The 21754-nt window shown below is 55.1% G+C and overlaps 1 protein-coding gene across 2 annotated transcripts in view; it reads right to left on the bottom strand.

The window, feature by feature from the left end:
- TTC7A (tetratricopeptide repeat domain 7A) overlaps positions 1-21754 on the bottom strand; it is a 122285-nt gene that overhangs the window by 33629 nt on the left and 66902 nt on the right. For both annotated transcript variants that reach the window (XM_055540014.1, XM_055540013.1), the window contains exons 12-15: positions 13916-14033; positions 12203-12260; positions 10984-11056; positions 8183-8343 (exon numbers count right to left, since the gene is read on the bottom strand). In XM_055540014.1, coding sequence (XP_055395989.1) covers positions 8183-8343; positions 10984-11056; positions 12203-12260; positions 13916-14033 — 410 coding nt within the window. The remainder of the gene's footprint in view (positions 1-8182; positions 8344-10983; positions 11057-12202; positions 12261-13915; positions 14034-21754) is intronic.

Genomic DNA, 21754 nt, shown 5'->3' with positions numbered 1-21754 from the left:
CTCTTCCCGGTCCCGCTGCCCACATGTGTCTCCCCGGCCCCGGCCTCTGGCTCCTGGCCCTCATGGGAGTCCTCTGTGATGGGGGAGGGTGGTGGCAGGTATGGGGAAGGCATGAAAGGGAGCATTATCTCTTTAAAGGACAGTAATTAGTAATTCCAGCTGATGGCCACGCTGCGTTGTTTTAATGGAGAGTTCTATTTTTATAGAAAACACATAATTGAGTGGAAAAAGCAGGCTGTTCTCTGAGTCACCACAGCCACACCTCTGGAAAGTCTTAACTCCTCAGCCAGGAGGCCAGAGCCTGTGCACAGCGTGGGCTTCGGTGGGAAGTGGGTCTCTTCCCAGAAAACGGGGCCTGAGTCTGAAGACCCAAGTTCAAATCCCAGCTTCCCTTCCTCTAGCCCTGGGACCCCCGGCCAGTCATTTCAGCTTCTCAGAGCTTCAGTTTCATATCTGTAAAATGGGACAACAGAATCGCTACCCACTCTGGGCTTTAGGAGGAAACAAGGCAGGCCCTTCCTAAAGGGCTCGTCCACACGTGCCCTTCCTCACTACTTACCCAGCCCGGTTGTGCACAACCGCTTACGTACGCCCTTTCTGCCTCTGTTTCTCCATCTGGAAAACAGGAGTTAACAACACTTTCTACACCTCCCAGGTTGTGAGGAAATTGAGTGAATGCGTGGAAAGTGCTCAGAGCAATGTCTGGCACACAGCCAAGCACGGGGTGTGTTGCTATTTTATTATTATTGAAGTGCTTGGGGTTCAAGCATAGCAGTGTTGTTCAGCTAATCAGCTGGCTGGGGTTCTAGTCCCTGCTTTGCTACTCATCAGCTATCTGACCTGGACAGACCAGCTAACTCTCCAGTTAGTTTCCTTAGAGTAGGAGGGTAAGACCGAAAACTCAACAAATCAAACCAAGACAATGACAAAACAGGGTAAGGGGATGTGGGAGCACTCTGAGGGCTGTAAGAAGCCAACATCCCCATGCGTTCCCTGCCTCCCTCCCTTCCTTTCCTCCATCCTTCCAAAAGAGCAAAAACAACGCCTACAGTCTGCCCATCAGGGGGTCTACGTATGTGCTGGATGCCCAGCTGTCAGTTCCCTACAGGGAGGAAGAGGAGACAGAAGACAGGCCATCATCTGTCCTCTGTCCCCAAGGTGCTTCCACATGCTCAGGGAAGCTCGAGCAACACACCCAAGGCAATTAGGAAAGGAAGCAGAAGGGAATCAGATACTCAATGAGTGGGTCAGCTCTGAGTGCAGGAGCTACAAGGCAAAGTGGAGCCCAAGGGGAGTCCCTGAGGCTGGGCAGAATCTGGAAGCACGGGAGGGAAGGAGGGCACCCCCTGGGGCTGGGCCAGCAGGGGCAGGATCAAAGGCCTGGAGGTGGCGCCCCACGGCCCACTCCCAGCCCTGGATCGGGGCAGAGGGAAGGGGAGGAGCGGCCAGAGTGTCGGAGCCAGCCACTCCCTCACCTCCACTGGGGCTGTGATCATCTGGCTCTCACCCTAGCCAGGGCAGTGCTGAAGGACACAGGTCTCAGAGTCCTCTAAATGCCCTGCCTCTGGGAGAGACTCCACCAGAGCGATTAACTGATTCAGCTCACACACTTGCTCTAAAGCTCTAACAGGAGACCTCCCTGAAAGGGAGAGGGACACTTATGGTAACTTTTCTTGGCTCTAAAAACCAGTCATTTTCCCTTGGTTCTGGAGGATTACATTGACTCATGTCCCCTAATCTTTTATGGTTCACACTGATCCTCTTCCTCAGGGGTCCCCAAGCTCCAAGATCTAATAACTGATGCTCTGAGGTGACGCTAATATAATAACAGAAATAAAGTGCACACTAAACGTACCGTACTCACATCATCCTGAAACCATCCCCACCACACCACAATCTGTAGAAAAAGTGTCTTCCACGAAACTAGTCCCTGGTGCCAAAAAGGCTGGAGACAGCCACTCTATCTGACTTTGAAGCTTTCAAATCCTTTAAAATCAACAGCCCCGCAAGCTTTCACCTCCAGGAGCGAGCACCTCTGTTTCAAAAGTTCTGCCCCACCCGCGGAACAGCCGCCTCCACCCATGGCACCTGAGGCCTAACCTCAGCTGACTGATGGCTGACCCAGTGGGCCTTCAGGCCTGGCTTCCCTCAGCTCCGGGAGACCAGTTTCAGTTACCTTCAGGTGACTCCCCAAAGACACATTCTTGATCATGAAAGATACAAACACAAACCACACAGAAGCCATTCCATAACCACTCTGGGGTGGAAGAACTTCCAGAAGGATCCTTAATCGGAACAAAAGTTGGCTCCCAGCCCAATGTAAGAAACCAGGAAGCAAACACCTTGGTCTATAATTGCTGCCCAGTGAGATGATCTGGGGACCTGAAGACTGCCCACTGCAGAGGGCAGCCCTACTTCAAGGGTATCAGTGTGCCTCCTGGGCCCTCTCCCTCCTGCAGAGGCCGGGCCACTCCCGCTCGAAAACCAAGGGCCCGGCCACAGCCCCTGCCTCCAGCAAATGTTGAGAGCAGTGAGACTCAGGAAGCAAAGAGCTAAAAACCACTTTAAAACAAAGAATTCCTTCTGGAAAAAGCTGTTTTCCTTCGTTCCTTCCTTTCTTCTTCCCTAAACAAAATAACCGAGGTCATTCTAGTTGCAGTGTGAGCAGAGGACTGCAGGCAGACGGAAGCCTCGGTGACTGCAGTGTCCCGAGCAGTGAGGTCCTAGGAGGCTCCCCAGAACCACCAGCGCAGGGAAATGCTGAATGTCAGCCTGGCTGAGCCGAAGAGGAACTGACCTTTGGGGAAGAGCGAGCTGGTGCCAGCGATTACGCCTGGCTTAACACTTCCCTCCACCACATGGCCTTGCAAGTTCACCCCAAGGCTGCTCCCCTCATCGGGGCCTGTGGCAGCCAAGAATGTTTAATGAACCTGGCGAAGTGAGAAACTATGTTTGTGCTCATACCTTTGATTCCAGCCCCTCACTGGTGTGCTGGTATTTCAGGCATCCTTTTGATCCACTCCAAGTCCCTAATAAGAATCACCCAATAAACACAGTGGGTTTAAGTCAAAGACATTAACGAAGCCCCAGGACTCTGATCTCTTCCGCTTGGTGGAATACACCACTCAAAGTTTATCACATGCAACCTCACAAAGGTGAGGCAGGCCAGGTAGAGATCAGAAGGGTGCCCTTGAGGCCTACGTTGGCCTTAACAGGATTCAGTCATGGTCTGGCCCCAGCTAACGCCTAGTTATCAGCTCAAACATTTTCCAAAACAGCCCCGGTTTCCTGGGGGAGATGCTATGACTGGTTCCATTTGTTTACAAGTGGCAAGCCGAGCTCTGGCTTGTTGAGAGAGCCATATAGCTCCTGCTCTGGGGAAAGCTCCCTAGGGCTCCAGACAACCCTTCCCTTAGGACTTTCCAAGGCCCGCAGGACCTGGGCTGGGCAGAAACTCTTAAGAGGAGTGGTAAGAGGGGAGGGGAAGGGCAAACCCAGTTTGCTCCCCTCCTGCCAGCCCAATAGCCTGGGCTTTCAAAACCAGTCTGGCAGGCTGCCAGGCCTGGGGTGGGAGCAATGACTGACAGGCTGGTTATTGGAAAGCTCCCATCATTAGCCCAGGAATGTTGTTTGGTTACTATGGTGACCTTCCCTACAAGCAGCCTGACTAAAGCGCAAGGAATCTGTTACCTAAAACCAGCACCCCGTGGAGCCCATGGCTTCTGGAACAAGCTTATCAGTGGCCTGTTCCCTTGACTCTCCTAGCTGAGCCTCCCAAGCCCAGGAAGGGAGAAGGAAACAGCTAAGACATCGCTGAGCTTGCTATGGGGAACCTCTCGAATTCCAAGGCCCAGCCTGGCTTGGAACCCAGGTCCAAATAGGGAGCCTGCTGCCCCCTTGAGGCCCCCTGCAGACTGGCCAGGGGCAGCCTGGCCAGCACATGTGTCCAGGGCTTAGTGGAAAGCCCTCAGCATTTCAGGAAGCTGCTCGGGTGTCTGGTTCTCGTCACGCCAGGTTCACGCTGTCCCTGCAGGGCCATCAGCCACTGCCTCATCACGTTTCTGCCTTTTTAAACTCAAGCTCCATTAACTAAAGGTCACCCCACAGCACGGAAATAAAGATCCCCTTTGCTATGTTTTCTAATCCCTGAATTTGAAGTCAGCTCCACAAAGGCTGGGATTTTCTCCAGGAGTCTTGAGTCCTGGAAATGGTGACCTCCTGGTGGCCGCTAGGGAGCCCGGAACACCTCTTCTTAGCTTCCACTGACCCTCCTGTGCAGGACGCCCTCCCCTGGCCCACCACGTGTGCTGCCCTCCTTGAGCCCCCCCCTGTCGCAGCCTTATGCTGTGGACCATTTCCCCTTCCCCCACTGCTGCCCTTGAACCCGTCTGTAAACTGACTGTGAGATCTTCTCTTGTCTGAATCTCACAATAGACCCTGGAAGCAGAGGGAGGCAGGAGAGATGTCAGTCTTTCAGCAGCTGAGGAGGAGAGGACATGGGGAGGAGGAGCAAGCTGCTGGAGGGAGCATAGCTAAGTGACAGCCAGGGACCTGCTGCGGCTCCCACGTGGTGACAAGCCAAGAGGAAAGGGTCTATTCCACTCCCCAGCATCCCCCTGTGCCAGGCCTCCTCCACCCAACACGGGCCTGCCAGCCTCTCCTTCACTCTGCACAAAGGAAGAGCAAGGTCTCAGCCACTGGAACCGGCAAGACGCTGGGTGGCAGAAAGGCCCAGACCTGGTGCCTTTGAGTGCCCACAGAACAGACCTTATTGACGATGCTGGGGTCAGGGCATCTACCTCATCATCTGGGGCAGATTTTTTTGTTTGGCTGCACTGATATTTATTGGATTAGGGGTTTAATTAACTGCCGTGGCAACAGCTGGAGCCACACACAGCTTGTTTCCAATGCAGGGAGCAGCTGGAAGAGCAGGCTACAGTTTCAGCTGAAGGGCAGTGACATTCTTCAGTGATCCCTGACCGTAATGGGCGCAATGACATTTCCTGCTAGTCCATGGGTCTCATCCGTGGGGAAAAGCACTGAATTATTTGCAAAGACCCACGGTCACACCCTAGGTCACTCCACAGTGCTGTGGTGGGTGGCTATTCCCCCCTCATACCCCACCATCCCTCCCGCCTCACCCCCACTCCCTTTTCTTTTTGGCTTAAGACAACAGAAATATACTGTCTCACAGTTCTGGAAGCCAGAAGCCCCTTGTATTTTATTCAGTTAGTTTTTTAGCCTTTTAGGGTGGCCCAGTTCAAAGGGGAGCTCCCCATGGTCATGAATGTGAGGGGCACATGGTGGCTCAGAGATAAGAACCTTCTCTCTCCCTGGATGGGCGGGTTCACAAATGGAAGCACCTCGGGGGATGGGACGCTCTGGGCCCCAAACACTCCACAGCAGGCTTCTCTGTGGTGACAGGAACACAAGAACCCCAACCGTGCTCTGGGAATGGGACTTCCTCAGGCTGGGACATCAGAGGTGTCCCCTCGCGCTTCCAGCCCCTGAGAGCGCCTGAGGCCCCTGTAGCGGCCCTGTGGTGTTTGGACAGAGGGGCTCTGCTCCCTCGGCAGAGGCTGCCCCACGCTAAAGGCTCTTGCCTGCAGAGGCGGGGACCCAGCTGACGCCGAGCGGCAGCCACCCTACACGCTGATCACCAGCACCATCTCCACCCGCGGCTCCCACTTTTTTGGCTTCTATTCTTCCGATGCAGGCACACAGGCGCAAATGTCACAGTTCGGGTCCAGGTATTCTTGGGGGCCCAGAAGGCCACCCACGGGGCTCCGGGGGAAGTCACCAGCCTCACAGCAAGGCCCCACCCCTGCCCCCACCTCTCCAAAACACTTGTGACTGAAGCATTTCCTGGTGAAAGAGTCTGCACCTGAGTGAGGTGAGAGGGAAGAAGAAGGGGGTGGTGGAAAGTACACTTGGGGGACTAAAGAGACGGTTCGCACTCAGCCCAAGAACCAGGAGCAGGTGGGGGGCGCGGCGAGGAGGAAGAGGATGGGGGGTGGCAGGAGACACCTCCCAGGGCGTGAAACAAGCGAGATGGGCCTCTGATCACACACGGGAAGTTTCAAGCCGACTTCAAAAGGTGGCGCTGGCCTCCCCACATCAGGCCAGGGAGAGGATTCTGCCAGCAGAGAGCATTCAGCCCAGGAGTTAGGAAGAGTCAGATGGGTGGCACTAGCATGGGAAGCTCCTGCACTGGGTCAGGGCGCCCAAGGGAGCAGTGTGTGCAGCCCCTCCTGCGGCTTCCACAGGGCAGCTCTGCGCCCATCTGCTCAGTCTCCATCTGTTAATGCATGGAAGATTCCACTCAGATAAAGGACAACGTCTGACACCTGGCCCAGCCTCTGGTTTCTTCTGTGACACACGCTCTGAGCCGGGGGCTGGATAAGGATTCTACCCCTTTTACTGTTCTAACCCTTCCACCGAAGCCTCACTGACAATAAAACATAGAGAGGCACACTCGCACACACATATGCATGCTCGTTCACACACATATGCACACACACACCATGGGTCTGACCCTGCCAGATAGTCTTGAGCTTGGGGAAAAGCCAGGGTAACTGGTACTAGAAGAGGAAGACCTTTGTCCTTCCTGTATTTTTATAAAAGTAAAAAATAAACTTCTAAACAGTAGTTCTGGCTGTACTGCATTTGGGATTAGGTAACTACACCTTGTTCACACACTGGTTCTATCTACGTGGTGCATGCCCTAGGCGACTTGCCTTTTAAAGTGAACTAATTTCAATTTTAATAATCTCTCAATTACAGAAGGGAGGCCAAGAGCCAGGGCTGTCTTGTGAACACAAAGGACAGGCTATGTGGAGCTGGCCTCGCACCATCTCGGCTCACACCTGACCAGGGGCAGCTGGGACCTACCTGGGCTCCGCTGACCCTACTCCAGACTAACGCCCCCACCCTGTCCACAGCATCATGACTCCTGACCCCACTGTTCTGGCCCAGGTGGGTCCCAGCTGCCCCTGGTCAGGTATGAGCTGAGATGGTGCAAGGCCAGCTCCACATAGCTGGTCCTTTTGTTCATAAGACTTGAGGAGGAGGAGGCCACTCCCAGCAAAGTCCACAGGCAAAGCCACCGTGGCATCTTCTGAAGGAGGCCTGAGCCCCTGGTGCAAAGGGTCAGTCCTGCCTCTGCTGGACTATAGGAAAACAGGTGCATGGGCTCCCCACGTGGAGGGACGCCTGCAGCTCCCCTCGATCACTGATCTCAGCTGTGGCACCCACCAATTTCCCTAATTCTTTGTGGAACTGTTTTCACTGCCAGCATGAGTCACCTCTCAGGGCACCAGGACCACACTCCTTTCTGCTATCTAAAGACAACAGCCTATGGCTGGTTCTAAAGGGTTCTCTTTCAAACCCTGAGCATGGTGGGAGTGGGAGTGCTCAGGGCCCCTCATTCTGGGATCAGGGGATTCAGAGAGACAGGGTTTATTGGCACCCTATGTTGCCTGTCCCAGGGAAGGAGGGCAGAAATCAAAAGATGACCTCTCCCTCATTTCCTCCCAAGGGGCAACACCCTCCTGCCTCAGCCAGTCAGTGAGGCTCTTGTTCCCCAGGGTCCTGGTTGGATGGCAGCAGGTCCCCTGTGTATAGGCAGGGGCAAGAGGGTCTAGTCCTGCCCACCCACCACCACTGGGGCCATGTGCAGCGTGAACCCTGCTCCCTAGAGACAGGCATCTGGGTGATGTGGCAAGCAGGAGCTGTGGAGGAGCCAAGAATAGAGGGAGAGGCCAGGACCACTCTGTGGGGATATAAATCTTCACCCCGACTGCCTGTGGCCTTCCTGGAGGTAGGGGCCAGCTCACATGGCCTCTATCAGCCCAGCCACTGTTAGAAACCATCCTTGGCTGGCTATGCCAGGGTTATGGTTAAGTCACACAAGTTAGTATCCCCATGATGCTCAAATGTAGAGTTCAGGGTGGGATGGAAGCAGCTCGGGCATGTTATCTTAGAGCACAGTCTCCTTGGTGGTCCACACAGCTTCCCGTGGAGCCTGCAGTTACCACCGAGAGCTTCTCCATCCACACACATCCTCCTGGCACCAAACAAAACACCAGAGCCAGGCTCCGAGCCCACAGGTCCTCGGCCCGCCTTGACTCTCAGTGTGTGCACGACCAGCCTCCCAGCCCAGCAGCGTCCACGGGGAACTCACTTGAAGTTCTCAGGGTACTCCGTGATGGCCATGTTGATAACGTCCAGGGCGTGCTGGTAGTGTTTCTGGGCGGAGAAGAGGAGCGCCAGCAGATGGAGGGCATTGGCGTCATCCTTGCACACTTTCAGGGCCTCCTGCAGCTGCTCCATGGCGCTGGAGATCTGCCGGAGAAAACTGCCAGCTTAGCGACCTTCCCCAAGGCCCACACTGTTCCCCGGACTCGGGGGCCAGGTGCCAGCCCACGAGGCGCAGCAGACCCAAGTGAGACCGCAGGCACTGTGGGGCAGGCAGGGGCTCTGATGAGAAAACACACCCTCGAACACCATGGCAAGAAGCGTCTGCTGTTCCAAGTCAGTGCTGTCCCCACAGAAAAGAGAAAAGAGGGGCATATCCACAATGGATCATGAAGGACTGGTCGGGAAGCCCCAGCCAAACCGGAGGAGGGGGACTGTGAGAGGCCACCCAGACCCTGGCTACAGATCTCTCCTCTGAACCCGTTCTCGCAGTGACTGGGGCTGACAGACACATGCTGCCTCCTGCTCAGGGGCTCACAGTGGCAAGAGCTTAGGCCTGGGGTCAGACGGGATGTGAATTCCAACTCTGCCACTTTCCAGCTGGCACCGGGGCAGGGGACTTGGCCTCTCTGAGCCGCAGTTCTTACGCTGCAAAATGAGGATAACAGTCCTACCTACGACACTGGCCGAGAGGGTGAGACAACATAGGAAAAACGTCCTGCTGGGCATGGAACACGTTAGAAAATGCGAATTTCCCACTTCAAGCCCCCAAAGCCCAGGCAGCTAGTGAACAGGTTAAGAGTCTTCCTTCCAGTCCAGAGAGACATGTTTGCCCAGGCGCTCAGGCTTAGCCATTGTCAGCTATTCGAGACAACCAGGGCCTCATCCTCCCAGGAACGTCAGAGTCTTTTTCCAAAATCTTGCTCTTGACCAAACCTCAGACTACATCTCCAATGCTCCTGGAGGGGTCTACAGTACACAGGTCAGCTGGGGGCTCTGGTCCCTGGCGTGCCTGCCCCCTGCCTGGTCTCTGCACTACTGCCAGGCCCAGAGTTCTCCCTTGGGGACTTCCTTCTGTGGAAAGGTCATGGGAAGTAAAGGAGGAAGCTAAGGTCAGTGTGACTGCTGGCTCAGCTTGCCCATGCCCCCCACCCCAGGGCTGCTCCAGCAGCATGAGCACGATCCTGGGCTGGGTGTCCAAACCCGCAGCCCTCACTGTTTGAGCAGCTAGACATGCTTTGGGCAGGATGGCACAGAGGGCCTCAGAGACCAAGGCAGGCAGGAAATGCTTAGAGTCCATTCAGAGACCCTCAACCCCCTGAGGTTACCAAGATCTGGGGGCCCCAAGGACATGGGGTACCAGGCTCCACTGGCCTGGCCCAGCCATCTCTCCCGGAGGACAGATGCCATTCATCAGAGGTGACTGAATAATTAAAGATACTAAAAAATGCATCACGGAAGGTTTATCAGGAACTGGACTGGCAAGGAAAGTACTGGTTCTCCAACTGAGGGCTAAAAATAAACTGGTCTTGGTTATCTTTGTGTTCGTGCTCCAGGGAGCACCAGAGCGGATTGATGTTTCTGGAGACAATGGTGGAGAGTGCCTACTCTAGGACCTGGGAGTCGGGAACCGGGGGCAAGTGGCATGGGGGGCTGGAAAGACGGCTCCCTGAAGAGAGATCAGGGGCCGGAAGTTGACACAGGCCCATAAAACCAACCACCAGGCCGGTGGACAAGGCTCCAAGTGCCCGCTTCCAAATGGGACAGGGGAACAGGATACTTAGAGCCACACGGGGCTGCTTTAACTAGGTCAGAGTGGGCTCTGAAGCTGAACTTTGCAGGCGTGGCCAGCTCCCAGCTCCTGAGCTCAGCAGAGCCGCAGTGCCTCAGGCGTCAGATGGGGCCAACGGCACCCTCCTCGTCAGCTGCAGAGCTGGCCCGTGCCCGTGGAAAGACAGCAGCACTCTTGTCAGCCGGGCTGCCCATCACCAGACCGCGAGCAGCCACCACCCAGAGGGCTCTGCGGACTCCTCTCTGCCAGGCTAGAGCCCAGCCCCGGTCCTGCTGGCTTGTCTGCAGTCCCTGAGTGGCCCAGTATCCACACTCACCAGAGAAAGGCCACCAAGAGGCCCTGCTTCACACAGAGCACCAGCCTGAGGGGCCCATGTGAGAGCAGAGACTCTGAGGGGCCTGGGGGATGGGAACCTTCACTTTTTTCTGACAGGCAACCAGCTGGGTGGGTGACTGCCTGACCTCACTCAACTCCCTCAACAGACCTTTCAGCACCAACAGCTCAGCTCAGAGAAGGAAGGCAGGTGGGCCTGGAGGGCCTTGGGGATTGAGGTGGTCAGCGGATAGGAGGCCCCAGAGGCCGAGCCTGGCGGTGGAGTCCACAGGTCAGGGGAAGCTCTGTGTCACACAGAAGCAGCTCCACGTGACACTCTCTCTGCTCCCCTAGGCCCCTGGGGGAAGTTCAGTGAAGGTGAGGAAACAAATGTTTCCTGAGGTCTCCTGTCAACTCCTCAGGAGACGGACGTGTTGCAGGGGGAGTGAGGGCAGAGAACAAGCCCTTCCTGTGTGCCCTCCAGAGGTCAGGGGCTTTACCACAGTAACTGACTTAAATCCTTGCCTGGGCCCTCTGAGGTGGAGTATGAAGGCACTTACATTAACAGATAAAGAATAGAGGCTCAGAGAGGTCAAGTCACTTGCAAAGGGTCGCACAGCTGGTAAAAGCAGCGGGGCCAGGAGGAGATCAGCACCCCCAGAGACCTGGGTGTTAGGACTCACCTGGCGGACGAGGGCCAGCTGCAGGGAGACATACAGGATGACCTGGGGGTCGCCGGGCGCCAGCTGCTGGGCTCTGTATTGGGAAGGGGAGCAGTGAATCAGCCATCAAGGGTCAACAACCAGTGTGATGAGGGTCTCCGGTATGCCAGCCCTGTGCTGGGCACTTTTAGCAGGGCCAAATGCTGGAGATTCTGCCCAGCCCCACCTCGGAGGGTGCCCCGTGGGAGACGACAGATGGGGCGGAAAGCCCAGGGGCAGCCCAGGCCAGGGTGGTGACTGCCAAGAGGGTTGGCTCTGGCTGAAGTGGGGGGTACCTGGGAGGGCGGGACTAGGAGGTGAGGGAAGCCCCTCTCCTCTGGGCAGTTGTTGGCCTGGCTGGGCCCTGTACAGAGCCTGCAGCCTGCCCTCCACGTGGGACAGTGAAGACCTCTGGAGGATGAAGGGGCTGGATGGCCTCTCTGGGCTGGAAGCCTTGGGAATGAAGAGCCGGCGGGGGAAGGAAGGAACTATTCCCTGATCCTGGAGCTCAGAGAGAGTTAGCCAGAATGGGACTCTCCTTCCTCCCTGGGTTTGAGAACAACCTGCCCCAGAGGGGAGTTGGATGTTCCTAGGAAGCTGGCACAAGAAGTCTGGGGCAGGCCCCGACCCAGGCCCTGCCATCTATGCTCAGAGGGAGCAGGGCTCAGAGGGAAGAGCCCTACAATGGCCAGAGGAAGGAGGGAGAGGAATGCTCAGGTAGGGCCAGGCTGTGGTGGAGAGGAACTCACAGGAGGGGCCTGGGGGAAGGGTTCTCTGCCTCTCCCCCACCACCCCCGAACCTAACTCCCTCCCAGACTCTGGGCTCTAAGGAAAGCTCTCCGAGGGCTGGGGGAGGGAGCCTCACAACTCTCAGGTTGGGGAGGAGCTGGGAGGAGGCAAATCCCCTTTTTGAGCCCCTGCTACTTGTAGATTGCTGTGCAAGGTGCTTTCCTGCTTTCTCTCATGTCCCCTGAACTCAGAAGCAGGAGAGCTGAGCCTGGGGGCAGCTCCACCAGTGCAGAAATGCTCAACCAGACCACCCAACCCCAAAGGCCTGTCCCTGCTTCCTGCGTGAACTCTCAGAGCCTCAGTTTGCTGGTCAACAAAATGGAGACAGAAAACTCTGCTCTGTCACACCAGAGGGTCCCCTGAGAGAGGAGAACAAGCTCCCTCGCGCAGTGCTGCCCTTCGGCGTCCTCACCTCTCCAGCGTCTGCAGTGCTTTCCGATGCAGTTCATCTTGCTTGGATTTCAGAGTCGCTGCAGGAGACAGGACAGAAACAGAGCCGTGAGGGGCTGCTGGAGGGGGCCAACCCAGCCCTGCCCCACCCGGGGCATGGAGCTCTGTGGGGAGAGGCCCCACCGGGACCCTGTCTGGCAAATGCTCCGGACTGGTGCCCTGGTTACCGGGGGAAGGGGTGCAGATGTCCCCTGGCCCCAGCCTCCTGGCATGCACACTTCTTGGCACAACAGGTCCTTCTACCCCTTTGCCTTCCTTGCCGCATGGGCCACCCTGATTCTTCCAAAGGCCCAAGCTTCTGGAGAAAAGTTACACCTCTGTCCTGGCATGTGCCTCCCTAGGCTTCCTTACTCAGGAGGCTCCTTCTTTTCTAACCATTTGAACAAATTTCAAGTGGACAATTCAGGGGCATTAAGTACATTCACCATGTCTTGCAGCCATCACTACCGTCCATCTCCAGAACATCTTACCACCCCTGACAGTGTCTGTACCCACTGGACACGACCTCCTCTTCAGCCGGCCCACCAGAAACCTCTACTGCACTTTGACCCCGAGGCTTCTTGCTTTAACCCAAACCAGATACCTCCCTGGTAAATTAAATTGGCTTTAAATGCAGTAGGATACGCATTTGAAGCCTCAGCTACACACTGAACCCCCTGAGAAGCTTTAAAATGATGGTCACAGGCTGCAGTCAGAGTACGTCAGGATGCTGCTGGCAGCACCAGGCAGGGATAGACGTCAGGGGTCCCAGCTCATAGAGCAGCCCTGCTTCTAGAGGATTAAAGGCACATGGAGGGTCTCTGGACTCTGACCAAGGGACGGATGACTCCCTCACTTGACCAGTGTCTGGGAACCCCAGGGTTCCCTATCAGAGCCTCACTGACACCTCGAAGTGACCACTGTCACTCAAGAACAAAGAGCTGGCACCGCACCAGGATCTTACCCTTCCTCCTCCCTTCCTTGTGCAAGTACCAGCTGTTCCTACCTCTCGCTGTGTGGGCATCTGAAGCCCGCTTCCAGGAGCTGGCATTTGGGGAGTGTGGGGGGCTGATGACTATTCTGGGTTTGGCCTGGGTGGGGACCTATTGCTCCCTTTCCCTCAGGCTGCAAGGATACAGAAGGAGGTGGAGCTGGTGGGGTTGGGGAGGGAATGCAGGCTCCAGGCGGCAGGAGGGGAAGCTAGGCACCAAGCTCAGGCCATGTATTTAGTAAATGCTTGCTGTGTACCCAGCTCTGTGCCATGCACCGGGGGGATTTAAAAGACCCCAAAAGATGGCAGTGGTGCTGCGGGTAAAGGTGAACCAGAACGAAGACACTGGGGGCTCAGGGCTGGTGGCACAAATACCCCAGGAGTTCCAGGGGCAGAGATCAACTGGGGCTGGGCCTTGAAAGGAGAAAGAAGCGGGCTCATGAAGAGGGCGTATCTGAGGCTGGCGAAGTTGCAGCAAAAGCAGAAATGAACTGGGGTGTGTGTGTGTGCGCACACACTCGTGCACAACAGTGTGTGAGTGTCTGCGTCTGCACATGTGTGTGTTTTTATGTACGTTTGCACACCTATTCTAGAAGAGTCAATGGAAGTGTGTTGGGGGGTGGACACTGATGGGACAAGAGGCCTGGAAGGCCATCAGGAGGCCCGAGTCACCCCGAGTGGAGGTTCCCGGGCCCCGACACTCACCGTCGGTGGCCTGCAGGCTGTAGGTGAGACCCAGTGCCAGGTAGCCCTTGGACAGAAACTCCCCAGCTTCCTCCCCAAGGTGGATCACCATCATGGCAAAGCGCTCTGCCTCCTCCAGCTGCAAAGAGGAGAGGCAAAGGTCACTGGGGAGGGCAGCTACTCACAGACACCCAGCCTGGGGCCCTTGGAACTGCAGTTCCTCACACCTGACCAGAGAGGCCCAGGCGCCTTTCAGAGGCCACCCAGCCACTGAATGGAAGGATAGCTGCCTCCTCCACCTGTGACAATCTGGACCTTTTACCCCATCCAGGGGCCTGTGTTCCAGGTCATGGGATGCTGCCTTTCACAGGCAAAGTCTGCCTTGCTCCAGAGACCCCAGCTCCCCACAGATGCTCTGAGAGCCTGGACAGTTTGCGGCAGCCTCTTTCTTCACGTGGCCCCCATGGCTGTCGCTGCCCTGCTCAGCAGCAGCGACAGGGGAGCCGGAAGCAGGCAGGGATTGGGGGGGGAACAGGCCGGGCTTGGGGACCAGGCCCTGGGATAGCCCATCCTGCAGAGCAGGCAGGCCGCCACGCCTTCTCCGGCTGTGAGCTTGCTACCCGACACCAGGCGCTCTAACTTTTCAGGGGAAAAAGGCCTGGGGTTGTTTTTGTCCTGGGAGCGGGAGGGACTGTTTCAGTTGGAAAGGGACCAACTGGCACAGGTCACGTGTACACACATCTCACACATCACACGTGACACGAACAGAGGAGCACACAAGGCAGCCCTCATGAGCCCTCTGGGGCACCCACACAGCAGGCAGGGGACAGCTGGGGGCCTCAGTTGTGCCCACTCACAGGCCTCCCAGAGGCCCCTTCCCTTCGCCCAACCCTGGAATCATCTGCCCACGTGGCTGGTATGGCACTGTCACCAAGAATGATTGGTGCCACCCTCAGCAAGGGATTCATACCCACAGCCCCACTGCCACCCAGAGGTCAGGGTCCCTTGTAGGAGACTCCCCTCCACCACCCAGAGGGGCCCACAAAGTTAAGCTGGATTCTGACACCCCAGCCAGTATGCCTGTCCCTGCCCAGGGCCACCCCCCTCGGCAGGAGAGGGACAGCTCTGTGCATCTTGTCATCTGACTGCAGGCCATAGCTGGGGGCACTGGTAGGCTCTCCTTCCCTGGAGTATTAGAGGAGCCTGAGAGAGAGGCCATTAGCTGTGGGGAGGCGAGCCGGGCTGAGCCCACCTTGAGGGCACAGCTGTGGGGAGCTATGTGCAAGAAAAGGCTGGTGGAGCAGAGAACCCACAGAACAGAGGAGTTAAAAACTCCCAAAGTACAAGAGAGGTAGACTGGGTGAGCTGAGAGCCCAGAGAGTGATGGTGGAGGCTGGGGGGCAGTGGGGGCTGACTCCCAGTAGCCCAGCCAGAGCCGTGGCAAACGCTGACAAGGGCAGCTCTCCAGCCCCCACGTGGTCGAGCTCAAGCCACTGACCTGGGCAGTGGACCGCCTCCAGGTTGGCAGACTGGTCACGGGAAGGACACGGAAGCTGAGAGCTGGGCCTATATCACCCTCAGGCCTGAGGTCTCAGGGTTCAGGAGAGGCAGGCAGCTTAGCAAACCTCATGGCTGCCTGCCGCCCAGCCTTGGTTGCCAGGAGGACTGAGGGCAGTGGATGCAGAGATCTGCCTCCTGGAGCACGTGGCCCAGCAGGATGCAGGAGAGCTGCGGGGCCTGAAGTCAGGGCCAGGCTGAGCACGGGGCAAGACCCCAACATCCCTGGAAAAGGGAATGGCAACCCACGCCAGTCTTCTTGCCTGGAGAATCCCATGGACAGAGGAGCCTGGTGGGCTACAGTCCATGGGGTCGCACAGTCAGATGACTGAGCAACTATCACTCACTCAAGCCCTCCTTGAGTGAGGGGGCCCCTGATAGATATGGGACCTCAAGCAAGTCACCTCCTCTCCCTTCTGTGCCCCAGAGGTCCTCATCTGCCCTTGCCAACTCCTAAGTGCCCCTCCCTACAAACCTCCATGGGGCTTCTGCTGCACTCGGCTCTATGCTGCGCTTGGCTGGGGCGGCCCAGTGTCACGGGCACAGGATGTTTGGATGAACCACACGTGGACTCTCTAACGGGGGAGGACCCCATGGGACAGGGTGGCTCTTAATTAAGGCTCCATTGTGTGGTGCTGGCCTGGGGCCACGGAAGATCCAAGAGGGGGAAACTGCCCGGCCGGGGCTGTCCTAGGAGGCCTCCTGGCAGAGGGGACAGGAAGCACTAAGGGAAGGGCAAGTGAGCAAACAGCATCTTGCCTCCTCTGAATTATGCGCAATGCTGGTGTGGTCTGTCTCCCACACTGTCTTCAGGCATCGCTATGCCCCATTCAAATGGGAGCAAGCTTTTTTATAAATCACCAAGTGAAAGTGAAAGTCGCTTAATTGTGTCCAACTCTTTGCAATCCCAGACAATACAGTCCATGGAATTCTCCAGGCCAGAATACTGGAGTGGGTAGCCTTTCCCGTCTCCAGGGGATCTTCCCAACCCAGGGATCGAACCCAGGCCTCCTGCATACGAATTATAAATAGAACTCAGAAACCTCCTGCACTCCATGTATATACACTCTTCTCATGGCCATGTCCTTCTCCTAGGCAAATGCCAACTTCTATCTCCTGCAACCCACGCAGAGAGGGTGCCAGGAATGAAGCTCAGCAATTACTGGCATACAGGGAGAAGTTACTCTGCAATTCACGTATATCATATTCTGGATTAACAGGGCTCACCAGCCTTTAGTTTCAAAAAGTGACAACATGCATCCTTAGGTTTTCCAACTTGTGGTCCACTCTGACTCCAGGTTAGTAGCCATCCTTGGCCAGTACTTGCCAGCCCTGCCCACACAGTTTAAAATGGTCTCTGAGCGTGGTGTCAGCATTTGTCTCAAATCAAACCCACAAGGCTTCAGTGTACCACTTTTTCATGTGGCCGACAGCACTTTTGATCTCTATTACCTACCACAAAAGTTTTTTGCATGTGGAGTCAAAGCGATGATTATGAATGAAGAAAAATACTATTAGTTTTATTAAATACGATAATATACAGTATTAATATATTTATTCATGGGTACTTTAGCCAGCCAAAGGGGAAAATGCTATCGCATTAAAAATCAACAAAATCCCCAAATATATATGTATTTTAAATATAAAATATAAATACATAATGCACAATTCCCCTTCATCTAAGACAGGAATGGGAATCCTAAAACTCTTGAGAATATGGTTTTCCCACCTTTGTCTTTAAGTGTGATGAAGTAAAGTGAAAGTGAAAGTTGCTCAGTTGTGTCCGACTCTTTGTGACCCCATGGACTATACAGTCCATGGAATTCTCCAGGCCAGAATACTGGAGTGGGTAGCCTTTCCCTTCTCCAGCAGATCTTCCCGACCCAGGAACTGAATGAAGGTCTCCTGCATTACAGGCAGATTCCTTACCAACTGAGCTATCAGGGAAACCCTTAAGTGTGTTAAACCCACCTAAATCCAGAATCACTCCAAGCCCCTGAGTAAGTTTTCCACGCAAAGATCAGGACAGCCTAGCAGCTAAGAACACAACCATTAGGGCCAGGCTTCCTGAACTCAAATCCTGGCTTGGCTATTTACTGTATGACCTTGGGCAAGTTGCTTCACTCTGCTGTGACCCAGTTCCTTCTTCTGTAACATGGGGATAACAGGTTTGGATCTCACAGGATTGTGGGGAGGACTGAATGATGAAATAAAGACATGACAAACACTCAGAGCAGTGCTTGAAGAAACCTAATCTACTATCACTATTAGCTGTGATATTAGGTCTATAATTAGCTTAATTTTCCAGAATTTTTTTAAGTCTCAGTCTAATACAGGTGGCAGGTGCCATCTGGGTAGAGTCCGTGTCCCCTACAGCTACATGGACTCACTGACAAGTTAGGAAGTGGCATCAAAGACCTTCCTGGAACCCAGAGAGGGGACACCACTGCCTGCCTTCCGTCTCTGGCGTGACCCTTAATCACAGAAAAGGAGTGACTCTACACAAGGACACCAGGGTCTCCCGGCAGTCAGCTGTGCCGGGTGGGCCTGCCTCTCTGAGCCCTCCCCCGCCACGGTCCGCGGCACACACGCCAGTACCCACCCGCCTAGCTGTGTCACGGTACTCACTTCTACTGTGGGTAATACACTCAGATACTTCCTGTGCTATTCTCTACTCCCTTTATAAAAGGGTTCTATTTCACAATCAAGTAGTAGGTCTCAATCTGTGATGTGAAAAGCAAATTGCTGACTGAGCTGCCCAGAGCCCGCCCATCTACAGCCACCCAGCCATCTGATACCGCACTTGCCCGTCCCAATCCCCACGTGCCGCCTCCTGTGGCCTCCGCAGTGAACAGCTAATGGCTCTAGAGTTGCGGCCCCTGCTTCCGTAAGATCTGCTCAGGTTACAGCACTGTCCCCTCCTTGCTCATTAAAATACTTCTAGGGTGAGGGGTTTTCAAAGCTTTCAACCATTCTCCTGCATTTTTTTTTTTTTAATATTTATATGTTTTTGGCTCCACGGAGTCTTTGTTGCTTCAAGAGGGCTTCTCATTGTGGTGGCTCCTCTGTGGAACACAGGTTCTAGAGCGCTGTCCCCATAGCTGCGGCACGTGGGATCTTCCCGGACCAGGGATCAAACTCCTGTCCCCTGCATTGGCAGGCGGATTCTTAACCACTGAACCACCAGGGCAGTCCCCCTGCACTGCTTTTGAACACCTCTTTTAGCTGTAACTCTGCCACGAAACCCAGGAGGAGATCCCCCACCCTCCCTTGCAATTCCAGAGCAACTGGTGCCCACCGGAGTCTCACAGCACGGTGGCCAGCTGACAGAAGGGTTTTTCATAGCTGAGGTTGCGAGGTACAGGGCACTTAGGGGACCCATCTGAGGTCACCCCGCTAGTAAATGGGAGAACTTTTTCTAAGTTTTCAACCCAGGTCTTCTCAGTCTATATCTAGGTCTTTGAGAGCTGCTCAATTCATGGCTGCCCTCTGTGGGTCTTCATTTTTCTCCTCTGTGACCCTCTGGGGAAAAGGATGTAAGAAAGGATGCAGCATTTTGATCCTTTGCTTTCGCTTTCTGTAAGTAAGGAAGTGTTCCCGTGCTTTTCCAAGCTCCTGCCTATCTCCAGTTCTCCTAATTTGGTCCCCGCACAGCCAGGCTCCTGGCTTGTACACTCTGCTCCTGCTCAGGCTGCCTGGTTCATCTCGCAGGCACCAGACTGGTTGTACCCCTTCCTCCTTCCCAGGGAACCAGAGAAAGGTCATTTCTGAGCCTGCAAAGCTCTGTTTAAACAGCACCTCCAGTTTGTCCTTAGTCACTTCCCACAGGGTCCAGGACCTATTGTTATCTGCTCTCCCTCAAAACACATTTTTTCTTCCTGGAAGGAACAGGTACTCTTCCGTATCTCCACAAACTCAAGGCAGGACAGCTGGCATTCTTTCTGGACTCCAAAACACTTAATCCATCTTTCTGAATCTCAAAAAACAAAGGCAACACCACAAAGGCGCATCCTTTCTGAGAGGCTGCTATTTCAAAGGGGCCATCACAGGGATGGTTACCATTGACCAGGTACCTCCCACGTGCTAAGCAGGGACACTGCTCAGCTCTGGGGGTCACAGCCATCCTGTAATGGTGGATGCAACTATCTCCAGGTCACTGATACGGCACAGAGAGGGCGAATTACTTACCCAGAGTCACACAGCTACTAAGTGGGAGGCCAGGGATTTGAACCCTATCCTCTCAGCCTCCAAAGCCTGCCCTCTTTCTACTACCCCAGCCACCCCCTTAGGGGAAGAGGCTGAGGGACAGCACCACATACTTTTTAAAAAACAAGCATGGCTTGCTTTTCAGTTCCACAACCTCCTCTCCTTCCACATGTGACACACACACCCACCCCCTAGCTGCCTAGAAAGGTTTTAATCTTTTTAATTAAATGAATCTGAACTAATTTTGTTTGCAGGGATATGAAAAAATATTTACAGCTCCTCTTTCTCATGCCTCGAATAACTGGCTGGGACCCTGGCAAGACACTGCCATGCTGAGGCAGGAGGCTGCCCCACCCCTGTCACCAGGTCAGAGCCTGGACACGACACCCTCCTCCACTCAGAATAAACAGCGGGACCAGTGCTCTCAACCCTGGGATATCACAGGTCCCTCTGCCCAGGCCCCTCCTCACCCACTCTCACTTGGGCAATCTTGCTCTCAGACCCAGCCCGGAGCATCCCACACTGGCTCTGGGCACAGGGACATTAGTCCTAGGCATAAGGACAGGACATGGAGGTAACAGGTGCTCCACCTCTGGGCACACGACCACCTAGTCTGCTTTCACCCAGCACAACTCACTTTTCCAAGCCCCAGTTTCAGCCTCCCTTCCTGCAACCTGGGCCAAACTGTCCACCCCCAGATCTCCATCCCCTGCTCATGGGGCTTGGCTGGGCCTGCTGGGGGCTGACGTGAGTCAGAAGAGACATGAAGGCAGGAGACGGAGGTGGCGTCAGACGCCTTTCAGGATCTGTGCTTGCCACCAGCACCAGCACCCCTCTGCCTGCCTGTCAGACCCATTCTTCCTGCTCATAGCCTTGAGGACAGAGAGAGTGGGCCACCCTTCCCCTGGCCTCCTAGGAGAACAGGCTGCCCCTGGCCACCCATAGCCTGCTCTCAGCCCAGCACCAACCCAGGGAGCAAGCAGGGAGGCCCGTGAACCAAATGTAGATTTCCCACACCTGTCCCTCCTGGCCGGCTGGAGCCAAAGTCAATCTATCTGAAAACCTACTACGTGCAGGGTTCTTTGTGGGGGCGAAGGGCTGAGGATATGAGACACAGTATGTGAAGAAGCTTCCTGTTTAGATGGAAAGGCAAGTACCATACAAGGCAGAACTCCTTGCCAAGTAGGATCCATCCAATCAGCACCCGGCATGAACTCTGGGCTGCAGTTTCAAGAAAGAGGAGACAGATTTCCTGCCTTCAAGAAACATATGCAAAAGGAAATGCAATGCATCATGCTAAGTGTCCAAGGTATAAATGGGACTTTAGGGAAGGTACGAGAAATGAGGTTCCAGAGCAAGGAAGGCTGCCAGGAGCCCACCCCAGCCCTACAGCAGGACCACGCTCCAGCCTGGACCCGATTTAAACTGTAGTTCAAACCGGCCCCCAAACCCAAATATGTTTCTCAGCCAAGGTTAAATGGCTCACTCACCCTCCTCCCCATTTCGGATGTCAAGTCTGCATGCTGAGGTTTCCTTTTGGGCTTTTCTATTTATGTTGTCATTGATTACTTTGCTCCCAACTCATCTGATTTCAATTTGGACTGATTGGATCCTAATTTTATTACCATGTAATCTGAATGCACATAATTACTGTCATTATACTGCTGAGGGAAACAGCTCCTCCGCGGTGGGAAGACCTAAATTTAGGGCTTCCTGGCAAGGGCGGCACTGCCTGGGTGGACCCACAGCCGTCTCAGAGCCGGCAGCCCCTGGGAGCACAGATGCCCTCCCCACCCACCTTTGGCGAGGTGGGCATTTGGGCTTCGTCCCAGGGATGCACTTGAGGCCCCTCTCTGGAGCCTTGGGAACACACAGGGCTGTGAGCTAGGGGTCAGCAAGCCCACGCTCTGCATCTTCTGGCTCACACGACCACCCGCCACTGCTGTGTTCAGCCTGGGTCCTCACTCTGCTGGCACCCATATGCCACCCAGAGGGGACCCTGTCCTCTAGGGTGGAAGATGCCAACAGTCTCCCGAAAAACACTTGGGGGACAGGCAATTTCCCCAGTAACCATGAGGCTGAGGAAAGCAAGCTGGG

Source organism: Bubalus kerabau, chromosome 11 (assembly GCF_029407905.1).
Source record: "Bubalus kerabau isolate K-KA32 ecotype Philippines breed swamp buffalo chromosome 11, PCC_UOA_SB_1v2, whole genome shotgun sequence".
Classification (NCBI taxonomy): Eukaryota; Metazoa; Chordata; class Mammalia; order Artiodactyla; family Bovidae; genus Bubalus; species Bubalus kerabau.
This window is presented reverse-complemented; position numbering and strand designations above follow the sequence as displayed.